This window comes from Oncorhynchus mykiss, chromosome 4 (genome assembly GCF_057628025.1).
Source record: "Oncorhynchus mykiss isolate SJ-2025 chromosome 4, ASM5762802v1, whole genome shotgun sequence".
Classification (NCBI taxonomy): Eukaryota; Metazoa; Chordata; class Actinopteri; order Salmoniformes; family Salmonidae; genus Oncorhynchus; species Oncorhynchus mykiss.
In genome coordinates, this window is record NC_143025.1 from 19,199,432 (window position 1) to 19,226,754 (window position 27,323).

General features: G+C 43.0%; 1 protein-coding gene across 1 annotated transcript in view; it reads right to left on the reverse strand.

Moving 5' to 3' along the window:
- Nucleotides 1–13,064: 13,064 nt before the first annotated feature.
- The window catches only part of LOC110521441 (leucine-rich repeat and immunoglobulin-like domain-containing nogo receptor-interacting protein 3), a 42,816-nt gene continuing 28,557 nt past the window's right edge, over nucleotides 13,065–27,323 (reverse strand). Inside the window, exon 2 of the mRNA XM_021598988.3 lies at nucleotides 13,065–18,609. Within this exon, the coding sequence (XP_021454663.1) occupies nucleotides 16,739–18,559 (1,821 nt within the window). The 5' untranslated portion in view covers nucleotides 18,560–18,609 and the 3' untranslated portion in view covers nucleotides 13,065–16,738. The remainder of the gene's footprint in view (nucleotides 18,610–27,323) is intronic.

The window sequence follows — 27,323 nt, forward strand, 5'->3', positions numbered from 1 at the left end:
CCCCTTGCTCCTTTCAATCTTTACTAACGACATGCCATTGACTTTGAGTAAAGCCAGAGTGTCTATGTATGCGGATGACTCAACACTGAAATGACTGCAACACGTTACAAACAGTTGCAGTTAGTTTCAGAGTGGTTGGCAAGGAATAAATTAGCCCTAAATATTTGTAAAACTGAAAGCATTATATTTGGGACAAATCATTCACTAAACCCAAAATCTCAAATAAATCTTGTAATAATTAATGTGGAAATTGAGCAAGTTGAGGTGACTAAACTGCTGGGAGTTACGCTGGATTGTAAACTGTCATGGTCAAAACATATTGATACAACAGTAGCTAAGATGGGGAAAAGTATGTCCATGATAAGGTGCTGCTCTATGTGGTCAGGTGCCACAAAAAATTACTTAGGAGAATTGCAATTGGTTCCGAACAGGGCAGCACGGATGGCCCTTGGATGTACACAGAGAGCTAATATTAATAATATGCATGTCAATCTCTCCTGGCTCAAAGTGGAGGAGAGACTGACTTCTTCACTACTTGTATTTCTGAGAGGTATTGACATGTTGATTGCACTGAGCTGTCTGTTTGAACAACTGGCACACAGCTCGGACACCCATGCATACCCCACAAGACATGCCACAAGAGGTCTCTTCACAGTCCCCAAGTCTAGAACAGACTATGGGAGGCGCACAGTACTACATAGAGCCATGACTACATGGAACTATATTCCACATCAAGTAACTGATGCAAGCAGTACAATTAGATTTTAAAAAAGGACTAAAAAAGAACCTTATGGAACAGCGGGGACTGTGAAAACATAGGCACAGACACATGCATACACACACATATACACACACACGATAACATACGCACTATACACACACACACATGGATTTAGTACTGTAGATATGTGGTAGTGGTGGAGTAGGGGCCTGAGGGCACACAGTGTGTTGTGAAATCTGTGAATGTATAGTAATGTTTTTAAAATTGTATAAACTGCCATAATTTTGCTGGACCCCAGGAAGAGTAGCAGCTGCCTTGGCAGCAGCTAATGGAGATCCATAATAAATACAAATACATTTCTCATTAATGAGAGGTCAGAAAAGTCCAAGTATGACTAGGTGAGATGAGGGGGAGAATACCAACTTCACATAGGAGATACATTTCAACAGAACTAGTGATACATTCTGTGTATAATACAGATGTGACAACTTCGTGGTTAGTTACATGTAACTGCTGTAACCACCAGAAAGATGATTGGCCACATAACGGAATGGGGTTGGGGTCTCTATGAGTCACAGGCCAAGTTATGTTTTTTTGTCCCACTACATTGTCAGCCAACATCTTTTGGTGTTACCAACAGATGAGAACCAAGGTGGAATCGACATTATTTCAATACAACCACTGTGCATCACAGTAGCTACATCTTCATCGCTCACCTTTTGTACTGACATGAATTCTGAGTGTCACTGACTGACTTGTTGAATCTTCACCTTTGTGAAATGAGAAAGTAGCTTCCTCTCTAAAAAGCTTTTACAGGCCTGTTCTTCGAGAAAAGAGCTAACAGAGTGACTAACATTATAAGGGGGAAGACATGTAGCCTGTGTCTCAATTTCTGTCACAGAATAAAACAGTGACATCCCACTGGGCACAGAAGTCTATTTTTGATTTACATGTATTTCAGTTGCCAAATTAAATCAAAGTTTATTTGTCACATGCGCCGAATACAACAGTGAAATGCTTACTTACAGGCTCTAACCAATAGTGCGAAAAAAAGGTTTGTGTGTGTGTGTAGTTAAGTAAAGAAATAAAACAACAGTAAAAAGACATTTGAAAATAACAGTAGCAAGGTTATACCTGTTAGTCAGGCTTATTGAGGTAGTATGTACATGTAGGTATGGTTAAAGTGACTATGCATATATGATGAACAGAGAGTAGCAGCAGCATAAAAAGAGGGGTTGGCGGGTGGTGGGTGGTGGGACACAATGCAGATAGCCCAGTTAGCCAATGTGCGGGAGCACTGGTTGGTCGGCCCAATTGAGGTAGTATGTACATGAATGTATAGTTAAAGTGACTATGCATATAGATAAACAGAGAGTAGCAGCAGCGTAAAAGAGGGGTTGGGGGGGCACACAATGCAAATAGTCTGGGTAACCATTTGATTACCTGTTCAGGAGTCTTATGGCTTGAGGGTAAAAACTGTTGAGAAGCCTTTTTGTCCTAGACTTGGCACTCCGGTACCGCTTGCCATGCGGTAGTAGAGAGAACAGTCTATGACTGGGGTGGCTGGGGTCTGTGACAATTTTTAGGGCCTTCCTCTGACACCGCCTGGTGTAGAGGTCCTGGTTGGCAGGCAGCATTGGCCCAGTGATGTACTGGGCCGTAAGCACTACCCTCTGAAGTGCCTTGCGGTCGGAGGCCGAGCAATTGCCGTTCCAGGCAGTGATGCAACCGGTCAGGATGCTCTCGATGTTGCAGCTGTATAATATCCTTTTGAGGATCTCAGGACCCATGCCAAATCTTTTTAGTTTCCTGAGGGGGATTAGGCTTTGTCGTGCCCTCTTCACAACTGTCTTGGTGTGTTTGGACCATTCTAGTTTGTTATTGATGTGGACACCAAGGAACTTGAAGCTCTCAACCTGCTCCACTACAGCCCCGTCGATGAGAATGGGGGCGTGCTTGTCGCTCCTTTTCCTGTAGTCCACAATCATCTCCTTAGCCTTGGTTACGTTGAGGGATAGGTTGTTATTCTAGCACCACCCGGCCAGGTCTCTGATCTCCTCCCCATAGGCTGTCTCGTCGTTGTCGGTGATCAGGCCTACCACTGTTGTGTCGCCTGCAAACTTAATGATGGTGTTGGAGTCGTGCCTGGCCATGTAGTCGTGGGTGAACAGATAGTACAGGAGGGGACAAAGCACGCACCCCTGGAGAGCTCCAGGATTGAGGATTAGCGTGTAAAATGTGTTGCTACCTACCCTCACCACCTGGTGGCGGCCCGTCAGGAAGTCCAGGATCCAGTTGCAGAGGGAGGTTTTTAGTCCCAGGTTCCTTAGCTTAGTGATGAGCTTCGAGGGTACTATGGTGTTGTACGCTGAGCTGTAGTCAATGAATAGCATTCTCACATAGGTGTTCCTTTTGTCCAGGTGGGAAAGGGCAGTGTGGAGTGCAATAGAGATGGAATCATCTGTGGATCTGTTTGGACGGTATGCAAATTGGAGTGGGTCTAGGGTTTCTGGGATAATGGTGTTGATGTGAGCCATTACCAGCTTTTCAAAGCACTTCATGGCTACGGACGTGAGAGCTACGTGTCTGTGGTCATTTAGGCAGGTTGCCTTTGTGTTCTTGTGCACAGGGACTATGGTGGTCTACATGTTGGTATTACAGACTCAATCAGGGACATGTTGAAAATGTCAGTGAAGACACCTGCCAGTTGGTCAGCACATGCCAGGAGCACACGTCCTGGTAATCCGTCTGGCCCCGCAGCCTTGTGTACGTCGACCTGTTTAAAGGTCTTACTCACGTCGGCTACGTAGAGCGTGATCACACAGTCGCCTGGGAACAACTGATGCTCTCATGCATGCCTCAGTGTTGCTTGCCTCGAAGCGAGCATAGAAGTGATTTAGCTCGTCTGGTAGGCTCGTGTCACTGGGCAGCTCGCGGCTGTGCTTCCCTTTGTAGTCTGTAATAGTTTGCAAGCCCTGCCACATCCGACGAGCGTCGGAGCCAGTGTAGTATGATTCAATCTTAGCCCTGTATTGACGCTTTGCCTGTTTGATGGTTCGTCACAGGGCGTAGCGGGATTTCTCGTAAACTTCCGGGATAGAGTCCCGCACCTTGAAAGTGGCAGGTCTACCCTTTAGCTCAGTGTGAATGTTGCCTGTAATCCATGGCTTCTGGTTGGGGTATGTACGTAAAGTCACTGTGGGGACGACGTCCTCGATGCACTTATTGATAAAGCCAGTGACTGATGTGGTGTATTCCTCAATGTCATCGGAAGAATCCCGGAACATGTTCCAGTCTGTGATAGCAAAACAGTCCTGTAGTTTAGCATCTGCTTCATCTGACTACTTTTTTATAGACCGAGTCACTGGTGCTTCCTGCTTTAATTTTTGCTTGTAAACAGGAATTAGGAGGATAGAGTTGTGGTCGGATTTGTAGGGCGAGGGAGAGCTTTGTACGTGTCTCTGTGTGTGGAGTACAGGTGATCTAGAAATGTTTTCCCCCTCTGGTTGCACATTTAACATGTTGATAGAGATTTGGTAGAACTGATTTAAGTTTCCCTGCATTAAAGTCTCCCGCCACTTGGAGCGCCGCCTCTGGGTGAGTGGTTTCCTGTTTGCTTGTTTCCTTATACAGCTGACTGAGTGCGGTCTTTGTGCCAGCATCTGTTTGTGGTGGTAAATAAACAACCATGAAAAGTATAGTTGAGAACTCTCTAGGCAAGTAGTGTGGCCTGCAATTTCTCACAATATACTCTACTTCAGGCGAGCAAAATCTAGAGACTTCCTTAGATTTTGTGCACCAGCTGTTGTTTACAAATATGCACAGACCGCCCCCCCTCCTCTTAGGGTGTGTGCTGTTCTATCCTGCCGGTGCAGCGTGTATCCCGCTAGCTGAATATCCATGTCATCATTCAGCCACGATTCCGTGAAACATAGGATTGTCATTCAATTAAGGTGAATTCAATATTAAATCAACATTGGATTTAGGTAAAAAGTTGGATGAAGAAAATACTGAATTACCTTATGTTGATGACTTTTTGAAAATCCAATTAGTTTTCCATGTTGATTCAAAGGCATCACATAGAATTGTTTTGTTGAAATGACATGGAAACAACATTGATTCAACCAGTTTTTTCCCAGTGGGATGGGATAACAAGGTTTGACTGAAGCCATTATTCTGATAGAGGGACAATGAACTTTTTCTTTAAATTGCAGTACAGTAACATTTAATACAGAACACCATACTTTGCTCGGATTCGAAAATAAAGCAATTCGAAAAGTTTTTCACATGCATTGTTTACTTTAAGGTTAAATAGTCCATGTTCAAAATAACCCTCAAAATTAACATTATCATGAATTTGACTTTTTCTCTTTGATAGCTACTGGCAAGACGAGTCAATTGAGATGTGTCATTTTGATGATCGAGACATGGTGGAAAAAAATGTATTGTTAGCAAGTAAAGTTAGCAAAGCCAGGCATCTTATTCTGGTTTCACATTGTTTCCACGTAATTTAAACAAAATTATTCTATGTGATGATGTTGATTGGATTTGCAAAAAATCATCAACGTAAGGGAATTTCATCTTTTTTTCACCCAACTTTGAACCTAAATCCAATGTCATGGTGAATTTTTTTGTTGATTTCATGTTGAATTCATGTTAGTTGAATGACAACTCAACCAAATGTAAATCTAAAATAGACTTCTGTGCCTAGTGGGATGTCACTGTTCTATTCTGTGACAGAAATTGAGACATAGGCTACAGTAAGAAGCATTAGAAGTTGATCAGGGGGTCTTAAAAGACAAACAACTTGGCCTGTGACTCATAGAGACCCCAACCCCATTCCGTTATGTGGCTAAGCGTCTTTCTGGTGGTTACAGCAGTAACATTTAACTAACCACGAAGTTGTCACATCTGTATTATACACAGAATGTATCACTAGTTCTGTTGAAGTTAATCTCCTTCCATGTCGCGTTGGTATTCTCCCCCTCATCTCACTTAGTCATACTTGGACTTCTATGACCTCTCATTAATGAGAAACGTGCTACCATCATGTACTAGAACCTTGTTTGTACCTTTGTCACCTTAGTAGTAGGTCTTAGCAAGATAGCATCCAGATTTTGTCATTCAATCTTTTAGACAATTGAGTAAGGTGTACTTGGTTGGTGGCAATTCGGTTTCTAAGGATCCTGATGGTTTTAAAATCGGTCAAACTGATGACATTGGACATTTTCCAATTTTACCACTGTTTTGGAGTTATTGAGTTTTCTCTCGGGTTCGTAAAAATTTTTAAAAAAAAACTTGTTAACTAGATTAATGCATTCATTCTATTGATGTAAGTAAGACAATTTTCTGGTGAGCACTACTTTATTCAGTTTTCTGGGGCAACAAGTCCTGACAGAAGAGAAGCTGCATATATCTAACTATAGTTGACAAACAAAAGGCCTACCAAATGTCAGAAATTATAATATGGCCTAACAAATGTTAGCAGAAACTTGTGAAAGTAGTCATTGTGCTATACGGTGAAGTACGGAGTATAAGAAAAATAAATTATTATGGAATTATTATGGTGGAAAGAACTGCGCATTTAGCCTACTTTTTGAAGTGATTTGTTTGACAATCAGATGAAAACTTCGTAACACAATCCCATAGACTGCAAAACACCCATGATATGTGCCTCTGAGCCTGTGCAGACTGTTAACAAAAACAGTAAACGAGATAAGATGGTTGCATGCCACAGTATCCCGTCTAAGATCATCATATCCCAGGCATCTTATCCTGGTTTCACATAACCGGGACACAAGCTTTTCAAGTTATTGTAAACGGGATATGATGTTTATATGCGTCAACACATAAACAGAATGCTTGAGTATTCTGAATAATAACAGGATATTGGTGCGCATGTAAACGTGGTCACATCGTTGAAGCTGACTTCTCAGATTAATGTTTGTATATTTAACTAGGCAAGCCAGTTAAGAACAAAATCTTATTTTACAATGACGGCCTACCACGGCCTACAATGACGCTGTGCCAATTGTGGGCCAGACTATGAGACTCCCAATCACTCCCAATCACAATGTGATACAGCCTGGATTCTAACCAGGGACTGTAGTGGCACCTCCTGCACTGAGATGCAGTGCCTAAAAATGCAGCACCACTCGGGAGCAATGTTGCTTGTTGTTTTATTTAGCTACTTAGTTGTCATTATTTCGAACAAAATTGCCACTATTATCTGAATTACAGTTAATCAAGGATTATTTTACGAGTGGTCCCAACGATCGTCTCTCACCTCAGATGGAGAGATGAGAGCATCTTCACTGAGGAGCAAGCAAGGTATGTTAAGCTAGCTAGCTAGTTAGGTACACGATGCATTAGCTAGACTTTATAAACTATCAGCCCTTCACTACCCGCATCTTCTTTGTATTGTTCAAGGTAGGCTATAGCCTGTGATGTTGGAGTGACAGTACTATTGAAGACAAGATGCTATAGCTAACGTTAGCCTAAATGTTTCACTGACTATTTCAGCAGACGTGGTATTTTTCATCCCTGTATCCCACAAAACAAGTTAGGTAGCTATCAAGTTAATGTTAATTAATTGAGCAAGAGGGAGAGAGAGGTATTGATAAGAGACGCACAGTGGTTTGAAGAAGAGAGACCCTTCTTTGAGAGTGTGCGTGTATCTGTTTTAATAAATAAGACTGATAAAGCACTGAAAAAAATGTTTTTTCCTCTGGGTAAAATGGTGAAGGAAATGGGCAGGATCATGGATCTGGTGGCCAGCGCTGGATCCAAAATGGTCGTCACCATGAGGCACTCAGCTTAGGTAACAATGATGACCTAGTAGTTTGTTTGTGTGTGTTAAAAATCTCTTTGTATTTCTTTGTCAGAGAGAGAGAGTCAATAATCATGACTCGCAATATAAATATAAAATTAATTTCAATATGAATGAAATTCTTCTTGCCCACTGCAATCCTGGCCTTCAACTATACCAGGTCGCAGTCAACACACAACACTACCCAGTAACTTTATTGGCTTTTGCACACTAGTACTGTACTATTTTACATGCTTTTCTTCAGATATATATTAATGTTAATCAGAATGATCTTTTAGTGTTGTGAGTATTGTTTTGTTTGATTAATCATGTAACAATCAACTCATTAGGATTTGGGGCTGTAACATCTGCTTCCAACTCACATCCCAGCTCACTTTCCAGCCTAGATCCCCTGAATGCAGCTCACTCTCCAGATTCCAATCACCTGTCCACACATCTGTATGTCACTATCCCACACTATTTAGTTCAGTTCTTTGCACCCCATCACTGTGAGGTATTGTTTGCTTTGTGACATGTCTTTCAGAGTGCTGGGTTTCCCGTGAGTTACTCCTCCCGTGTATGATAGTTTTTTCCTGCCTCACTAACAACGCATTTTGCCTATTCCCTGCCTGTACTTTAGCCTATTGGATTTCCTGTTCTCTACCTATTGCCTGACCTCCTGGCCCTTTTGGACCTCCTGTGTATGAACGTCTGCCTGCCCCTGGACCCAGCTACCAGCCTCCTCCTGTGGTCCTTTGCAATAAACACCTGCTGTGCTTGAAACCAGCCTTCTGTCTCCCCTTGTGTTCATTACAGGGGCACCATGGAATAAGTTGTTTAACGAGTTACCATCTCCCGAATTAAACTCTAGATGATATATAAGTTATATATATTGACAACAGTAATTTACTAATCATTACCTCATATCAGTCTCATAATCCTGAACGTCACGTACTTCTTGCATCTGCACAAACCCCAGCTTTACTGATCATTCTGTACCACACAAACTGATTTATTATTATTATTATTTATTTCCTAACTAACTAAATGATAACACAGGATACACACACACATGATATAGGTTATTGATTAGAAACTTCATACGATGGAAACAGGTTCCTAGTGGACTAACAACAACATGACAGATTGTTTATCAAAAGAGAGGTGAAAATGGAGAAAGAGAGAAAACACTAATACAATTGGAACTATGCTCACAGTAATCATAATACTTTGCCCCCAAACCGCCGCCAATTTGGAATAAGAAGTCATGAACATATTTACGTGTTTGAATGTCTTCCTTTGTCATTTATCTCTGTTGGGCCCAGGCCTTTGTGGAAAAGGTTCCTTTGGGCCTTCTCCTGAGCTCTTAAGTGTAAGGCTCTGACTGTCCACAAGAGGCCATAATGTCCTTCTTCTTAGTTGGCTGTGGCTTCAATGCCTTGTCCTGTAGTCTGAAGCAGAACTAACAGGTAGGTGTTTAATTTCCCTCGTTCTGGAAGAGTGGTCCACTGAAGACAGCTCATCAGCCAGGTCGATGATCCCCAGCGGGGTGATGAGAGCAGTGTAGTAGACGATGGTTTGAAGAGAGTAACAGGATGGTCCTACTTAAATTCACTTTCTTAGATACAGTACTTAGAACAGCTACTCAGCCGTAACATTGATTGTTAGAGAGGCTACTTTGTCGTCTTCACCTCGTGTTGATTTTCAGGGTTGTAACCAATAGAGACCTAAGCTGTAGCTTGAGTCCTTCTGGTCTGATATGTTAATTCTCAACTCATCCTTTATACACTCTGGTAAAAAAGGGATGTTCCGTCATGCTGACACGCTCTCTGAGCTCCCTCGGATGTGGCTACTTACTGGAGCAAAGTATCATCAAAACTATGATCTCGTTTGAAAACTAACATTTCATTCCTATCTTAACAAAAACACTCGCATCATCTTTGTACAGCGTGTATACTGTTCATGTTACAATATTTTTGTTAGAACATTTTTATTCCATTTTTAATGACATCACAAAATAGACATTCGTTTTCCATAGACCACCTCTCATCATTCCCCACATTTGGATGATAGGAATATTGTTCCAGTGTTCTCTTTTGGACGTTAGAGTTTTTTGGCGGCAAAAAGTTGGTTGTCCGTGATGCCTTTCCACTTTATACACCTACCCGCCCAACCAGCATACATCTGTTTTTGCCTTAAGTAACCTTCTGTCTTATATAACCATGGTGAACGTGACATATACTAATTTGAGTACCCCGGATTTACTTTTACTATGTTACGTCTAGTATATGAGACCAGGCTGAGACAGCAAACTTTAAGGATGAGACTGCATAACTTATCAGGGGAATTAAAATAATAAAAACGGGAGAGGGAATAGTGAGACCTCCCCACACTACATCATATGGCAGCTCTGATCTAGCCAGAAGGCACTGCGCGAATACAGGTAGGCCTATGCAGAAAATTGGCAAACAATTCAAACCCCTTGACTTTTTCCACATTTTGTTACGTTACGGCCTTATTCTAAAATGGATTACATAAAATATTTAAATCATCAAACTACACACAATACCCCATAATTGCAAAGCAAAAACATATATATATACAAAAAAAATGTATGTATTAAAAATAAGAAACTGAAATATCACATTTACGTACAGTACCAGTCAAATGTTTGGACACACTTACTCATTCAAGGGTTTTTCTTTATGTTTACTATTTTCTACATTGTAGAATAACAATGGAACAACTATGGAATAACAAAAATGGAATCATGTAGTAACCAAAAAAGTGTTAAACTTAGATTCTTCAAAGTAGCCACCCTTTGCCTTGATGACAGTTTTGCACACTCTTGGTATTCTCTCAACCAGCTTCACCTGTAATTTTTTTTGAAGGAGTCTTGAAGGAGTTCTAAAATATGCTGAGCAGTTGTTGGCTGCTTTTCCTTTACACTGCGGTCCAACTCATCCCAAGACATCGCAATTGAGTTGAGGTCGGATGCCAGGTCATCTGATGCAGCACTCCATCACTCTATTTCTTGGTCAAATCACTCTACTTCTTGTCCAGCATGGAGGTGTCTTGGGTCATCGTCCTGTTGAAAAACGAATGAGCGCAAACCCAAACCCGAATGAGCGCAAACGGATGGCGTATCACTGCAGAGTGTCACCGGCAAAGCACCCCCACACCATCACACCTCCTCCTCCATGCTTCACGGTGGGAACCACACATGCGAAGATCATCCGTACACCTACTCTGGGTCTCACGAAGACATGGCTGTTGGAACTTAAAATCTAAAATTTGCACTCATTAGACCAAAGGACAGATTTCCACCAGTCTAATGACCATTGGTCGTGTTTCTTGGCCCAAGCAAGTATCTTCTTATTTTTTTATGTCCTTTAGTAGTGGTTTATTTGCAGCAATTCAACCATGAAGGCCTGATTCACGCAGTCTCCTCTGAACAGTTAATGTTGAGATATGTCTGTTACTTGAACTCTGTGAAGCATTTATTTGGACTGCAATTTCTGAGGCTGGTAACTAATGAACTTATCCTTTGCGGCAGAGGTAACTCTAGGTCTTCCTTTCCTGTAGCGGTCCTCATGAGAGCCAATTTCATCATAGCGCTTGAAGGTTTTTGCGACTGCACTTGAAGAAACTTTTCATATTGACTGACCTTCATGTCTTAAAGTAATGATGGACTGTCATTTCTCTTTGCTTATTTGAGCTGTTATTTTACCAAATAGGGCTATCTTCTGTATACCACCCCTACCTTGTCACAACGTAACTGATTGGCTCAAATGCATTAAGAAGGAAATAAAATCCACAAATTAACTTTTAACAAGGCACTCCTGTTAATTGAAATGCATTCCGGGTGACTACCTCATGATGTTGTTTGAGAGAATGCCAAGAGTGTGCAAAGCTGTCATCAAAGCAAAGGGTGGCTACTTTGAAGAATCTCAAATATATGTTGATATGTTTAACACTTTTTTGGTTACTACATGATTCCATATGTGTTATTTCATAGTTTGATGTCTTCACTATTATTCTACAATGTTGATAATAGTGAAAATAAAGAAAAACCATGGAATGAGTAGGTGTGTCCAAACTTTTGACTGGTACTGTAAGTATTCAGACCCTTTACTCTGTACTTTGTTGAAGCACCCTTGGCACCGATTTCAGCCACGGGTGTTCTTGGGTATGACGCAACAAGCTCGGTACACCTACATTTGGTGAGTTTCTCCCATTCTTCTCTGCAGATCCTTTCAAACTTTGTCCCAACCGGACAGCTACTTTCAGGTCTCTCCAGAGATGTTCAATCGGGTTCAAGTCCGGGCTCTCGCTGGGAAACTCAAGAACATTCAGAGACTTGTCGCCGAAGCCACTCCTGCCTTGTCTTGGCTGTGTGCGTAGGATTATTGTCCTGTTGGAAGGTGAACCTTTCCCCCAGTCTGAGGTCCTGTAGCAGGTTTTCAAGGATCTCTCTGAACTTTGCTCCACTCATCTTTCCCTTGATCCTGACTATTCTCTCAGTCCCTGCTGCTGAAAAACATTCCCACAGCATGACACTGCCACCACCATGCTTCAGTGTAGGGATGGTGCCAGGTTTCCTCCAGTCGTGACGCTTGGCATTCAGGCCAAATAGTTCAATCTTGCTTTCATAACACCAGAGAATCTTGTTTCTCATGGTCTTAGAGTCCTTTAGGTGCCTTTTGGCAAACTCCAAGTGGGCTGTCATGTGCCTTTTACTGAGGAGTGGCTTCTGTCTGTTCTCTCTACCATAATGGCCTACTTGGTGGAGTGCTGCAGATATGACTGTCCTTCTGGAAGGTTGTCCCATCTCCACAAAGGAACTCTGGAACTCTGTCAAAGTGGCTGGTTGGGTTCTTGGTCACCTCCCTGAACAAGGCCCTTCTCCCCCGATTGATATTTTTGGCCAGGAGGCTAGCTCTAGGAAGAGTCTTGGTGGTTCCAAACTTCTTCCATTTAAGAATGATGGAGGCCACTGTGTTTTTGGGGACCTTCAATGCTGCAGACATTTTTTGGTACCCTTTCCCAGATCTGTGTCTCGACACAATCCTGTCCCGGAGCTCTACGGATAATTCCTTCAACCTCATGGCTAGGTTTTTGCTCTGATATGCACTGTCAACGGTGGAACCTTATTTAGACAGGTGTGTCTTTCCAAATCATATCTAATCAGTTGAATTTAACACAGGTGGACTCCAATCAAGTTGTAGAAACATCTCAAGGGTGATCAATGGAAACAGTATGCACCATAGCTAATTTCGAGTCTCAGATCAACAGGTCTGAATTCTTATGTAAATAAGGTATTTCAGTTGTTGTTGTTTTTTTAATATAAATTTGCAAACATTTTTTTTTGCCTGATTCCACTTTGTCATTATGGGCTATTGTGTGTAGATTGTTGATTACAAAAATGTATTTAATCCTTTTTATAATAAGGCTGTAACGTAACAAAATATGGAAAAAGTCAAGGGGTTTGAATACTTTCGGAAGCACTGTATATGTTACAAACAGGGTGCTTAATTGAATTGGGGTATTTTTTTTATATGAAACATACAGTAATATACAAAATTATCCCAACATTTGCAGGACAATGTAAACAACACCAATGTAATCTTTAGGATGCTGAAGCGCAGGAATGTTTATCATATTGTTATTTTTCACAGAACACAAAAGTAGTTATTTTATTATTAGTATTCAATGAAGGCCTGATGCTAAATGTGCAGTGCATTCAGGTCCAGGATCAGTTGCCAAAAGTTGTTGAACATTGCAGATAGAAATGCAATGAAGAGCTGACATGATTCTCTGTTCTACACGTTGTTGTACATATATTCAGAATGAAGTGAACCTCTCTCCAGTGACGATGCTGTAGATTACGCTTCTTCCAGCAGAGGGCTGCAAAGGTAAACTATTGGGACTGATGGCAATGGGGCATTGAGTGAGGGAACGATCTATGGAGCCAGTGAACTAGCATGACATAGTGCCAAACCACAGATAGACAGGCAGATGTTGATATTAACTTTAAATCAGCCCGATGACGGATCAGAAATTAGTGTGTAAAGGATGTCACGCTGCTTGCTTAGCAAGTACCACTTTCTCACGATTTGGTCCATACCTGGCGCAAACTCAGGACCTCTGCCTTGCTAGCACACGTGACCGTCCTCCTGAAAAGTCAGCGCCGTGCGAAATGCTAGTTATTCGCTGGCGCAAATCGGGACACTTCAGGCTGAGAAGTAAGTTTCACACATCCCGTGCTACGTTAGCACCCTAAATCCCAATAAGAATTTTCTCCTGTAGTGTGGAAAGAGAATAATGATTATGTGTTAGGCAGCTGCACAGTGCTAATACGGATGTTGACTACAGTATGTGCTAGGAACCTGCACAAAGTGCTAAGAGGGATGATTAAACAGTTTTGCCTATTACTGGTTCAAAAAACCTTAGCTATAACTGCCCTTCCAAAATATACAAAATACTGCTATCATAATCAAATACACATTTTACAAATATTCAAGAACAGTGTAATCTTCACATAATTTCTGATCCTATTCTAATTAATCTGCAGAACGCAAATGATGTCAGCCCTTGTGATTGGGCACGGAAGGCCCTCTAGCACAGCCTAGCTCCATTCCATTGTGACCTCTCTTCCAGCATCCAAGGTCTCTGTCACATTAGCATTTTCCTGCATATCTCTGAGACTTGGGTCCTGATGAGAAACACTGTCACTGCTGGTCACCAGGCTTCCCACTGCTTTCCTAAGCCTAAAAGAGGAAACTGATCAAATACACTGCACGCTTGCCCTTTATAAGTTGTTTAGAAAGCACAGAAAGGGCAAATCTCTGTGCCAGGCAATCTGTGTCTGATAATAATTAAATTACTGGGTATTACCAGTTAGGAAATTATACTTAGAATTATCCACATAAAATCTGACTTACAACACATTATGATCAACCACAATAGCTTTTAAAGATTACAAAATGCACTGGGGGTACAAAACATTAAGAACACATGCCTAATATTGAGTTGCAATCAGACAATGACGAATTAACAAAGGTTATATAGCAAGTAATTTAGAAACTGAGACAACAAATCTGAACACCCAACAACAACAATATACATACACAAAACGTTTTGTATACATTTTCAGATGGGGTGCAGTCTGAGGGCATGTCACTATTGCTAAATACACCACCTCCATCTGATCCCATAGCAAATTGTGTCTGGTTTTGTTTGTGATCACTCACCTGTACACCAGGTTTATAAATTTTTCACTTGGTCATTCAGGGTACTTTACGTAACAAATCCATTTGAAAAATGAAACTAGTCAAATGTGAAGCAGCATTTAATGCTGTTGAATGACAGATGAGGTTGGACGTCTCCTGTAATGTAGTTTGCATTTGGAGTCATTCTGTATGGTTTTAGCTTGGGAGTGTACAATATAAAATACTGTTAAGCAGGGCGTAATTTGAGCGAGCCGGCACCTCTCAGTTTTTGACTGCTTCTTTCCAGAACCCATTTATCAGGATCCGGTACCTCTCGTTGCGTGACAAATAATTTTCACTGTTTGAAATGTAAAAATCCTAATAAAAGCTATCAGAGTTAATTCAAGTTCTCCTTTGTAATTCTCCTGGCTGCCCCCTGAAAAACGTCATGTTAAAACGTGCCTAATATTCTAAGAATTGATTTGTGTTGGCAGGCGGGGGTTTATGGTTGGCGCAACACTGTAACCTTTATACACCAACGCATGGCCAGAGCTGCGGTGAGAGAGAGAAGACAGCATCTATCCCTCACATAACTAGAATGAGATTCACTTTCTATGAGCTCTCTCCCTCTCCCTGTTCTGATAGACATGAGCCTCTCAACTCTCATCTCTCCAGAGTTGCACTTCATCATTTATTTCCTTATAGAATCATATACGCAGGAGGGGTGCTGAAGGTGCCACAGCACCCATGATGAATTCAAATACATTTGCCAAAGTAATAGAATGACCTCCATGTTCAGAAAGAAATGACATAATTCTGAATACTACATCAGGAGTTGGACTATAATTTAGCTACAGAGAATCAATATATTTTTTTAAATAGCCTTGCTGTGGATTGTGTGTAGCCCAATCACAAGGCATGCTGAGAGTCAGGAACGCGAGGCAAATCTGTCAGTGAACAGCATGCAGCCAAAACAGGCCTTTCGCAATATTTAAAATGCAATCGCGAGAAAACACAGGTTGGAAATGAAAGGGATCCTGCCGAAAAAACAATACTAATCTGATTGTAGGCTACCAAGTTATCAACTTCCAAACAGGCCTATTAAGCGAACAGCATTGTCTTACAAAGTAAAACGAGAGCGACAAGCTTTTGGCACGAGCGCATCGGCCATGTCCATGAGTGAGCTGCTCATCATTGGTTGAGTCAGTGAAACTGGAAACCTTTTTATGACTATATTTTCCTCCTCATATTGTACAATATGTGTCTCCACAAACCTAGGCCTAGGCTACTGATGGATTCAAGACAAGGTCGTTTTTATTGATCTCAGATTCTCAGTTTGTCAGTGTCAAAGTAGCCTGACAATTTAATAATTTGTGAGGTATAAAAAATATTCTGCTAGTCTCCAGTCATCTAAAATTATGTAGAATTGCAAGAAATATAAAAGGCCACATTTTTCCCAGACCCTAGACTACAAATGTTTGCCCCATGTGTGCAACTTCTACAAGTGCCTCTACTATACTGCTCTATGCCAGGAAGCAAAAGCGGTGATAATGCATGCAATGCTTTAACATAAAGGTCATTTTTTCCATGCGTTCCCATACCTCAGAGCTCCAGGTCACCCTCCTCTTTTAAGAACCTTAAAAGGGGAGGGTGCATTGCAGAGAGACAGATGGAGCTGTGCAGGGGTGTTGTGTTTAGAATTTTAACAGTCAATGGGATTTAGTGACATCTTTAACTATCATCCAGACTCCTCTGCACAAGATAAACCACAATACACAAATAGCAAATGAGAAAAAATGTGTCTGTACCAAATCCATTTACCTATTTACTTTTTGTTGATACAGACATTTACAAATACAAAACAAAGTTTTAGTACATTGTCTTAGATCACCTAATGTGTTGATTTCTGAACCAATAGGGATCCGAATCATAAAGTCCAAAGTTATTATTGTGTCCCCATCTGAGTCTACTAGTAAACAGAGTGAGCCGTTTTCTGACTCAAATCATCTTCATGTTGAACTTGCGGGCCCCTCCTTGTCCGCCGCTGGCTGCAGGGCCGTCCACCTTTCTGAAAGAGTACTCAACTGAGAAGTTATTCTTGTGCTGTCCCCGGCCCTGGCTCCATGCGAACAGCATCAGGAAACAGAAAACCACCACGCCAAGGAACAAGCAACACCCCATGGCTGTGGATATCAGGATTGTCTTGAGGTCCAAGGTGAACTTGAGGAAGACCTTGGTGTCGTTCAGATTGGTCTCGTTGAGGTCACCTGTGTAGTATGTGCGGTTGGCCATGAGTGCAGCGTCCAGAGGCAGTGAACTCACGGTCAGCGTGGCAAAGTAGGTGGCATTGCCCCCGGCGTTGCTGGCAATGCAGATGTAGGTGCCGGTGTCGGTCAGCTGGGCGTAGCGAATCTCCAGCGTTCCCTCGGGTAGGACGGTGACACGTCCAGTACTCTTGGTAGTGATCCGGCGGCGCTGGGGAGATACCCAGAAGATGATAGGTGTGGGCTCACCCTCCGCCCGGCACACAAAAGACACCACCTGGCCCTCCCTGGCAGTCACTGGCTGCAGCTTCCTGTTGCGTATCTTGGGCTTCTGGCAGGTAAAGTGGTCAAAGAGGGCAGAGTCTGAGAATGCGCTGAGGGCCCTGCCCTGCACCTCCATGGGGCCTGCACACACTGGGGACTTCCCTTCAAAGTTGAGGGTCTTCCTGCGCTGGAGGATCCAGAGCAGGCGGCAGTCACAGGACAGAGGGTTCCCATCCACACGCAGCGTCTCCAGGGTATTGACGGACTGGAAGGCACCCTCCTCCAGGGTTACCAGGGCGTTAGTGGACAGGTTGAGCAGGTGGATCTGCCGAAGGCCGCCGAGGGCATACGGCTGCACCGTCATCAGGTTGGTGTTGACCAAGTGCAGCTCCTTTAGACGGACCAAGTCCCTCAGGGCCCAGGACTCCAGCACAGAGATGGGGTTGTATGAGAGATTGAGGCTGATGAGCTGGGGCAGGCTGCGCAGGGCGGCCGTGGGCACGGAGGTGATGTTGGTGTTGGTGATCGACAGCCAGGACAGGTTAAGGCCCTGGAGGCTGTGGGGGGAGATGTGCTCCAGGAAAGGCCAGTGGTCGATCTCCAGCCCCCGCAGCCCGCCCAGTTTACGGAAGTTCTGGTCCTCCAAGGAGGAGATGCTGAGGTAGCGCAGGCGCAGAGTGACCAGGCTGCGGAGGTAGGACAGAGACTGGCTGGAGATGGAGGTCAGGTTACACCTCTCAATGGTGAGCTCCCTCAGACCCACCAGGCCCAGGAAGGCCTTGTTGGAGATGTAGACCAGGTCGTTGTCACCAACCTCCAGGTTCCTCAGGCTTTTCAGGTCCTGGAAGGTGAAGTCCAACAGGATGACAATCTTGTTCCCGCTCAGGTCCAGTGTGGTGAGGTTGGTGAGGCGTGAGAAGGCGCCCATGGGGACCAGTTTGAGCTGATTCCCCCTCAGCGACAGCACCCTCAGGCTCTGCAGGCTGGAGAAAGCGTTGGGTTCCAGGACGGTGATGATATTCTCACTCAGGTCCAGCTCCTCCAGCCGAGGGAAGGAGAGGAGGTCGCCATGCTCCACCCAGCGAAACCTGTTCCCACTCAGGTCCAGCAGACGTGTGTCCGAGGAGATGCCGTCGGGGAAGGCAGACAGGCGCTTGCCCTGGCATGCCACAGACTTGAGCTTGGCCATGCACTCACAGCGCTGGGGACAGCCTTGGCTCTGAGTGGAGGCCACAGTAGTCAGCAGCAACAGTAGCAGGCCAGGCCACCCCAGGCCTGGAACAGCTGCCATGTCCCCTCACTACCTTTGCACCACTGGGTCTGGATCACTGCTCCAGACACCTGTCCACAGAGACCAAGAGAGAGAATGAAACAGACAAAGACAAATCAGTGCATGTATATCCCCTCCAACAGTTGAGATCAAACCCTGTAAATGAGTAAAATTACAATTACTGGTTTTAATTAACTTCGCACTGAAGTACAATTACAGCTAGTGCTCTGAGTCAAGTCTCAGAGGGTTACACACCATGGGAAACCCGGTCTGAGTTCCCAGTAAATTATTATTCTGTTTAGAGGAAGGACCCCAGAAGATAATGAGTGAAAAGTTCATTTACTCATCATAAATAGGTCAGAAACAATAGTGTGATCTAAAGATCTAAAGATCACACCAAGACTCTGTCTAACTGACTCATACCCTGTTTGTCATGCCTCCATGCTCCAACATCAAGCAATACCGCTGGGCAGAAAATCTAGTGTTCAATCCGGGAGCGAGTGTTATAGTGTTCAACTGACTCTTTAGTGTAGCTCTCAGGCAATGTCACCCATCACACAAGGCTACGACCCAGCGCACAACACTATAATACTTCCATTACATCTCCATATTGCTTGAAAGAACTCTGCCTGGATCTCATATAACAGACCACTCCACAGGATAATGACCACCTGCATCAGAGCGTTAATCCCTTCCTCAATCCATCATTTTCTCCAGTTTATACCTTTGACATGAAACATCCCAGGATTAACGCGTTCCATAACATCATATTCATTAAATGGTGGGCTTACGAAGGAGTAAATGTATTAAAACCCCATGAGACCTGTCACTCCCATTAGTTCATGCATGAGGAAGTCCCCAAGCCATGTGTTCTGTGTGTCACCCGAGCACACAGATACTCTACTTACTACAAGCCATAAATGAACACAGTGAAATCATGAACAGAGGAGCATGCCCTAGAATGGTTAAACATAGCAACGCCTCATGAAATATGCACTCTACACAGTGTGCCATAAATGTATGAATCAATTAGACAGAAATGCTGCTAAAGTCCCAGATTAATGTCATTTCCTTTGGGGGGTTATTAGTAAGAATTCTGAGAACTCTAACACTGTGTTATAGTCTCCTCCCCTCTGACACAATATGGTATGCACACACCCAACCCCCTCACACCTTCACACACACAACACAGGGTGTGATCAGAGGATTTTCAACTCCCACGGATGATTTAAACATTCTTTTCATGTTCCTAAGATCTACACGCTCTGATTTAAATTGATCTTGAGACATAGGAATAAGTATACCCATTAGTCGACCTGTCACAGCCTAAAACTAGCTGATAATAATGTCTTCTGATCAGTTTAAAGGGATAAATGCATTCGTACAGTACAGCTTTGAAGAGACACAGGAAATGCATGTCAGGCATATTTAGGAAATGCAAATGTTATCGATTTCAAGGATTTATTTTGCCAGGCTTAAGGACCACACAATGCAATCTAATTGCCCTTTAAATGTTACAGTATCTTCCTGGAAAGCCCATACAAGGTCCTTTTGAGCAAAATAAAATGATGGCCTACTTGATGGTCTTGTTAGCATATCTTTCTATGTGCCCTGTGTGATTTTCAAATTCATCAAATTTAAGCTGCAGAGGTATTGAATAAACAATGGGAGTGTAATATCATATGGCAATTCCCCAGGCATGGGTCGATGTAAAAACGAATGAATAATATATTAAGTCATTGTACTTATGGGGGGCACACAGCCAAGAACAATAGTTCTCCCATTTCTCCTAAAGAGACCATACTATACAGTACAGCGCCAGCCAGATGAACACAGACTGTGGAGTGGGTGGATACAGTGACCCTGAACTCATCAGTTCTCTGGCCGGAGCGAATTACCTAGCAGCCCCCGAAAACACCCAGAGAGATTCTGGCAAAGTGTGGCTTTTCAGCTCCAAAGTCCCAAGCACAGGTTAGCAACAGAGACAGATTTAGAATATAGAGGGGAACGTCTTTATCTTTGCAACACTATATTCACCTCAGCCTTGTTTGTCCGCTTCTCCTCGTTCACCTGTGTTTGCATAACAGCTATTAGCGGACAAAGTGGATGGCAAATTCAGAGAATGTGTAGATGAGAAGAGCCGTTTACCAAATTATGTCTGTCCTTATTTACAGATACCAATTCAGAGTTATGGAGTTGAAGGGCTGACCTGAAGGCCTTTAATGTGAGGCCTCCACATGATGAAACATGAGGGACATTAAGAGAGGACAGGGCAAGAGGGTGCTGCAGAAGTTCTGCCAAACAAGACAAACGTAAACATGCATTTGGAAAAGGTAGTGGAGTAAAAGTAAAACTTGTCAAAAATATAAATAGTAAAGTAAAGTACAGAGTCCACAAAATATGACTTAAGTAGTTGTCATGCCCTGACCATAGAGAGCCCTTGGTTCTCTATGGTGTTTAGGTCAGAGCGTGACTGGGGGGGTGTTCTAGTAATTTGGTTTCTATGTTTTGGGATTGAGTATGGTTCCCAATTATAGGCAGCTGATTATCGTTGTCTCTAATTGGGGATCATACTTAAGGATATGTGGGTGTTGGATACTGCTTAGAGGTAGCAAGGAAGAGGTGTGGGTGTGTGTAGTGCACTCCAGCAGGCAGCACATCTAATCTCTCCAGCAGGCAGCACATCTAATCTCTCCAGCAGGCAGCACATCATCTAATCTCTCCAGCAGGCAGCACATCATCTAATCTCTCCAGCAGGCAGCACATCATCTAATCTCTCCAGCAGGCAGCACATCATCTAATCTCTCCAGCGTTTCCACTGCAAGTGATAGACTCGCATCGATTTCAGCTCCACCACCATACCCACTCACACTTTACATAAGCATGTCCTCCTCAGTCTAAAACACAGTACTTCTCTCTGAGGTCCCATCATCAGAAGTAGTAATACCCAGCCAGCATGGGGAAGCCCGTGGGCACTTGGCATAGTAGGCCAGCATGAAAATCGATTCTCTGGATGGGCTCTATTTCCCAGACTTCCCCTCTACCTTCCACCTCATAGTCCTATGATGGATCACTGCTGCACTACCAGTCTGGGCCTTGGGCCCTCCACAGCAGGCAAGGACACGCAGCCACCACTGGAGGACAGCAGGCCAGGAGTGGTATGGGGAACCACTGTGGACATTATGGTGACAGGGCAGGTCGGAGGAGATGGACAAGGAGGTAAATAGCACACGTAAGTGTGTTTTTGTCCTCAGGCGATATGCAAAGTACTGTGACTGATGATGGCTGCTGTCTGCTCTATAATGGATGTCATATTATGTTCATGTGTTCTTCAGGCTTTATAGAGGGACTGAGAGGTACTGTTTAGATGATTTATAGAGGGACTAAGAGGTACTGTATAGAGGCTTTCTAGAGGGACTAAGAGGTACTGTACAGAGACTTTATAGAGGGACTAAGAGGTACTGTTTAGATGATTTATAGAGGGACTAAAATGTACTGTATAGAGGCTGTATAGAGGGACTAAGAGGTACTGTATAGAGGGACTAAGAGGTACCGTATAGAGGCTTTATAGAGGGACTAAGAGGTACTGTATAGAGGCTTTATAGAGGGACTAAGATGTACTGTATATAGGCTTTAGAGGGACTAAGAGGTACTGTATAGAGGCTTTATAGAGGGACTAAGAGGTACTGTATAGAGGCTTTATAGAGGAGTAAGAGGTGCTTTATAGAGGCTTTATAGAGGAGTAAGAGGTGCTTTATAGAGGTTTTATAGAGGGACTAAGAGGTACTGTATAGAGGCTTTATAGAGGAGTAAGAGGTGCTTTATAGGCTTTATAGAGGAACTGAGGTACTGTATAGAGGCTTTCTAGAGGGACTAAGAGGTACTGTATAGAGGCTTTATAGAGGGACTAAGAGGTACTGTATATAGGCTTTATAGAGGAACTGAGGTACTGTATAGAGGCTTTATAGAGGGACTAAGAGGTACTGTATAGAGGCTTTATAGAGGGACTAAGAGGTACTGTATAGAGGCTTTATAGAGGGACTAAGAGGTACTGTATAGAGGCTTTATAGAGGGACTAAGAGGTACTGTATAGAGGCTTTATAGAGGAGTAAGAGGTGCTTTATAGAGGCTTTCTATTAAAATCATCAGTGATTACTTTGTATCGTATGGAGAAACCCAATGGCACACAGAGGATGGGTTGGGAGGGGGCTTATGGGTCTTTTTTATAAATAATGGGGCCAACTTATACTACTTGACATATAGGGCCTAACTTTTATCCCCCCTCCCCAAATAGTAGGCAATTCCCAATTTGAGAAGAATGCATTTTCTGGGGACCTTGCCAATGCATTGTTATTCAAAATATGATTACATTCTAAAATATGTGAAAAATAATGTGGACATTGCCTGACTAAATAGATTTGATACATGCATTGCGATTTTTCTGTAGTCTATGTGGCTGCCGCAGACACACATAACAAAGCCATGAATAGGGGTAGTATTCATCTCACCATTTGAATATCACCATCACTGTTTTTATAATGACAAACTGACCAAAAACAAGGTTCCTTTTTTAATGGAAGAATTTCTCTGGAAAGCAAAGTTGAAGCCAACATTAAACACTGTCATCCTCATAACAACCACACGTGGTTTTAAAGGTGCACTATGCAGAAATCTGCCATTTCCTAGTTGCTGAAACTTTAATAGTTTGCCTAATTTCCGTTTGTATGACAAAATAAGCTAGTATAGTGTAGAGAATCATTGTACCATCTAAACCACTGTGAAATATATTTTCCATTACCCCCAAAATATTGTTGTTTCAGCTGTTTGAAGCTGGTGTTTATGCAAAAACAAAACTTAAGAACGGTAAGCATAGATTAATAGATCTATAACTCATATGTCTATGTGAATTTAGGTTGCCCAAAAAGTTACATACGTATTGCCACTAATGCTACAGAGTAGTACAACATCCTTCAATTGAAGCAGCTGGAAACAAAATTAAAGGGGCCACATCTCTCACAAAAATGGATCAAGAATGATATCAAGGATAATTATAAGGGAGCAGGAGAACTTCTAAATTGGCTACAATAATTGCAATGCATTTTCAAGCACCGAATTGAGGAAATGTCTGATTTTCAAGGTAGGCCTTTCCAATACTTGAATTTCTGAGCTCCACATTCAAGTTCAAGTAAAGTAGGCTACTTCAAGCCCCTTATATTGTTTCAAATTGCAGGTGCAACATGGAAAGCAAAATGTATTTGTCATATTTCATTACCAGATAATGTTGTGAAGAAGCCCACTAGGCCATGTAATCCATTGTCATTATACACAGAATACATACGCTATGTGTAGGATAGACTACCCAACGCTATTCCTTCTAAGTATTCTGTGTATAATGACAATGGATTACATGGCCTAGTGGCCCTTGTGTAGGATAGCGTAGTATTGGGTAGGATAGCTTTGTGTAGGATAGCGTAGCGTTGGGTAGTCTATCCTGTCCACTCCGTGACACAAAAACATATGAAAACATGAACTTATTACCTTGATGCTTATTCTGTTAAATCAAACGAGACCCTCCTGTAAATCAAGCAGACAACAGATTATCAACATCCATTTGCTAGGAGTATTAGATCCAACGTGGATCGGGGCACAACTGTCTTCACCGGCTTAACAAATGAGACTCCAAAATATTCTGGACATTACTCGCAAACACCTTATTTCCAGCACTGTTGTTTCACACACCAGCTGTTCATCACTTGACTGTCATTAGGAAAATTCCTTCCTAGATTAGATGATGATGTGTGAAGTTGTAATCTGAATGTAATGACATTAAAACAATTTGCTGATTTAATTATCAATGACTTATCAACAGCTGTAACAAGGAAAATCCTCACTGGTACCCTAGTTTATAGAAAGACCCTTACTGTATACGTGAGGGGTTCTCGAAACAGCCGCTGAATAATACAAATGAAAAAATGTCACAGTCATGACACACTGACAGTGACATAACCTTACCTGCGTCATTAGACCCCCCCATCTACCCATACCACTACCACCACTGATTCACAATCTACGATAGATGGGTGGCTATGGATAACGTATGGATACTAGATCCATAGACAAGACAATGGTCCAGACCAGCCCCTTCACCAGCAACCATTGTCTTATCTTTATTTTCTTCATTGTTTTTACAAACAAAATATTGTATTGACTACGTTGACTGACTATAAACGGTACCTCATTGTTGGGTGACAAATGGTAAGCTGACATTTTGTATGAGCAGCATTCAGACAGTATTGCTCCGAGGTTAAACCGGGATTGGGTGAGGTCCTTGACAAACACTTCCAAACGATCTATCCGTCTAAGCAAAGTCAGTTTGAGTTAACGCCACAGAGTTGTTGTTCAAAAGAACATTAAGTTAAATGTCACCCTCCAATGACCCACACTCCATCACAGTAATGCTATGTGAAATATCCTCCCCTAGTTGCACACAATGATGCCAGGAAGCCAGGGTGGCTTTCAAAATGCATGCAATGGTGTTATCTTACCAACTACCAACCTCCTAGGCTGCGCACCCAATGGCGTTATCTTACCAACTACCAACCTCCTAGGCTGTGCACCCAATGGTGTTATCTTACCAACTACCAACCTCCTAGGCTGTGCACCCAATGGCGTTATCTTACCAACTACCAACCTCCTAGGCTGTGCACCCAATGGTGTTGTTATCTTACCAACTACCAACCTCCTAGGCTGTGCACCCAATGGCGTTATCTTACCAACTACCAACCTCCTAGGCTGCGCACCCAATGGCGTTATCTTACCAACTACCAACCTCCTAGGCTGTGCACCCAATGGCGTTATCTTACCAACTACCAACCTCCTAGGCTGTGCACCCAATGGTGTTGTTATCTTACCAACTACCAACCTCCTAGGCTGTGCACCCAATGGTGTTGTTATCTTACCAACTACCAACCTCCTAGGCTGAGCACCCAATGGCGTTATCTTACCAACTCCCAACCTCCTAGGCTGTGCACCCAATGGCGTTATCTTACCAACTACCAACCTCCTAGGCTGTGCACCCAATGGCGTTATCTTACCAACTACCAACCTCCTAGACTGTGCACCCAATGGCATTATCTTACCAACTACCAACCTCCTAGGCTGTGCACCCAATGGTGTTGTCTTACCAACTACCAACCTCCTAGGCTGTGCACCCAATGGCGTTATCTTACCAACTACCAACCTCCTAGACTGTGCACCCAATGGCGTTATCTTACCAACTACCAACCTCCTAGACTGTGCACCCAATGGCATTATCTTACCAACTACCAACCTCCTAGGCTGTGCACCCAATGGTGTTGTCTTACTAACTACCAACCTCCTAGACTGTGCACCCAATGGCGTTATCTTACCAACTACCAACCTCCTAGACTGTGCACCCAATGGCATTATCTTACCATCTACCAACCTCCTAGGCTGTGCACCCAATGGTGTTGTCTTACCAACCTCCTAGACTGTGCACCCAATGGCATTATCTTACCAACTACCAACCTCCTAGGCTGTGCACCCAATGGTGTTGTCTTACCAACCTCCTAGACTGCGCACCCAATGGTGTTGTCTTACAAACTACCAACCTCCTAGGCTGTGCACCCAATGGTGTTATCTTACCAACTACCAACCTCCTAGACTGTGCACCCAATGGCGTTATCTTACCAACTACCAACCTCCTAGACTGTGCACCCAATGGCGTTATCTTACCAACTACCAACCTCCTAGGCTGTGCACCCAATGGTGTTGTCTTACCAACTACCAACCTCCATCTAAATCGTAGCTCTTTCATTATCACCTCACTGTGGTTTCTTCTCTCTGTTGTTATTAAAAACCTTTTGGAGCAATATTCTTTCCTACAATATAAAGGACATAATTCAACTCTGAAATGACTCAATGCAATACATATTTTCTCGCATGCTATAAAGGGTGCGTTCGTAAATTACCTCCAGTGTCAGATTTCACTCTAGGCCATTTGTAAATGTAGAGGGTTGAGACACCTGTCCCACTAGGCAGTGTTCAACGTCTAGTTTTGATTTGCACGTCTAGTTTTGAGTTGTCAACTAACGTGAATTCCCTGTGACATCAACAAAACATTTCACCATGTCATTGGATTTAGGTTAAAAGTGGGGTAAAAAAAGTACGACAAAATGCCCTTACATTGATGACTTTGAAATGACGTGGAAACAATATTGATTCAACCAGTTTTTGTCCAGTGGGGTGGCTGTGCTTTCCAGATGTGGGTGTGCAGGCAGGACAAGGCGAGGAGCGTTGTAGTTAGTGACAGAGGGTCGTCCAGAGACAGAGACAGGGAAACAGAGGACTGGGCTGTGGTACAGTAAATAAGCATATGTGGCACCTGAGGCATGTAGGCGCAGCCACCGGCAGTAGGACTCTTAAATGAACATCCTCTCCATGACCCTATCCTCTACCCATTACACAACATCACAGACATGGTGGAGGGATGACCACGCACTAGTAGTGCAACCCTACATCTTCATCAGACAAAGACAAGTGGTAGAGTATATGAAAATAGTAGGTGTGTGTGTCTAGCTATATACAGTGGGGCAAAAAAGTATTTAGTCAGACACCAATTGTGCAAGTTCTCCCACTTAAAAAGATGAGAGAGGCCTGTAATTTCCATCATAGGTACACTTCAACTATGACAGACAGAATGAGAAAAAAATGTAATGAATTTATTTGCAAATTATGGTGGAAAATAAGTATTTGGTCAATAACA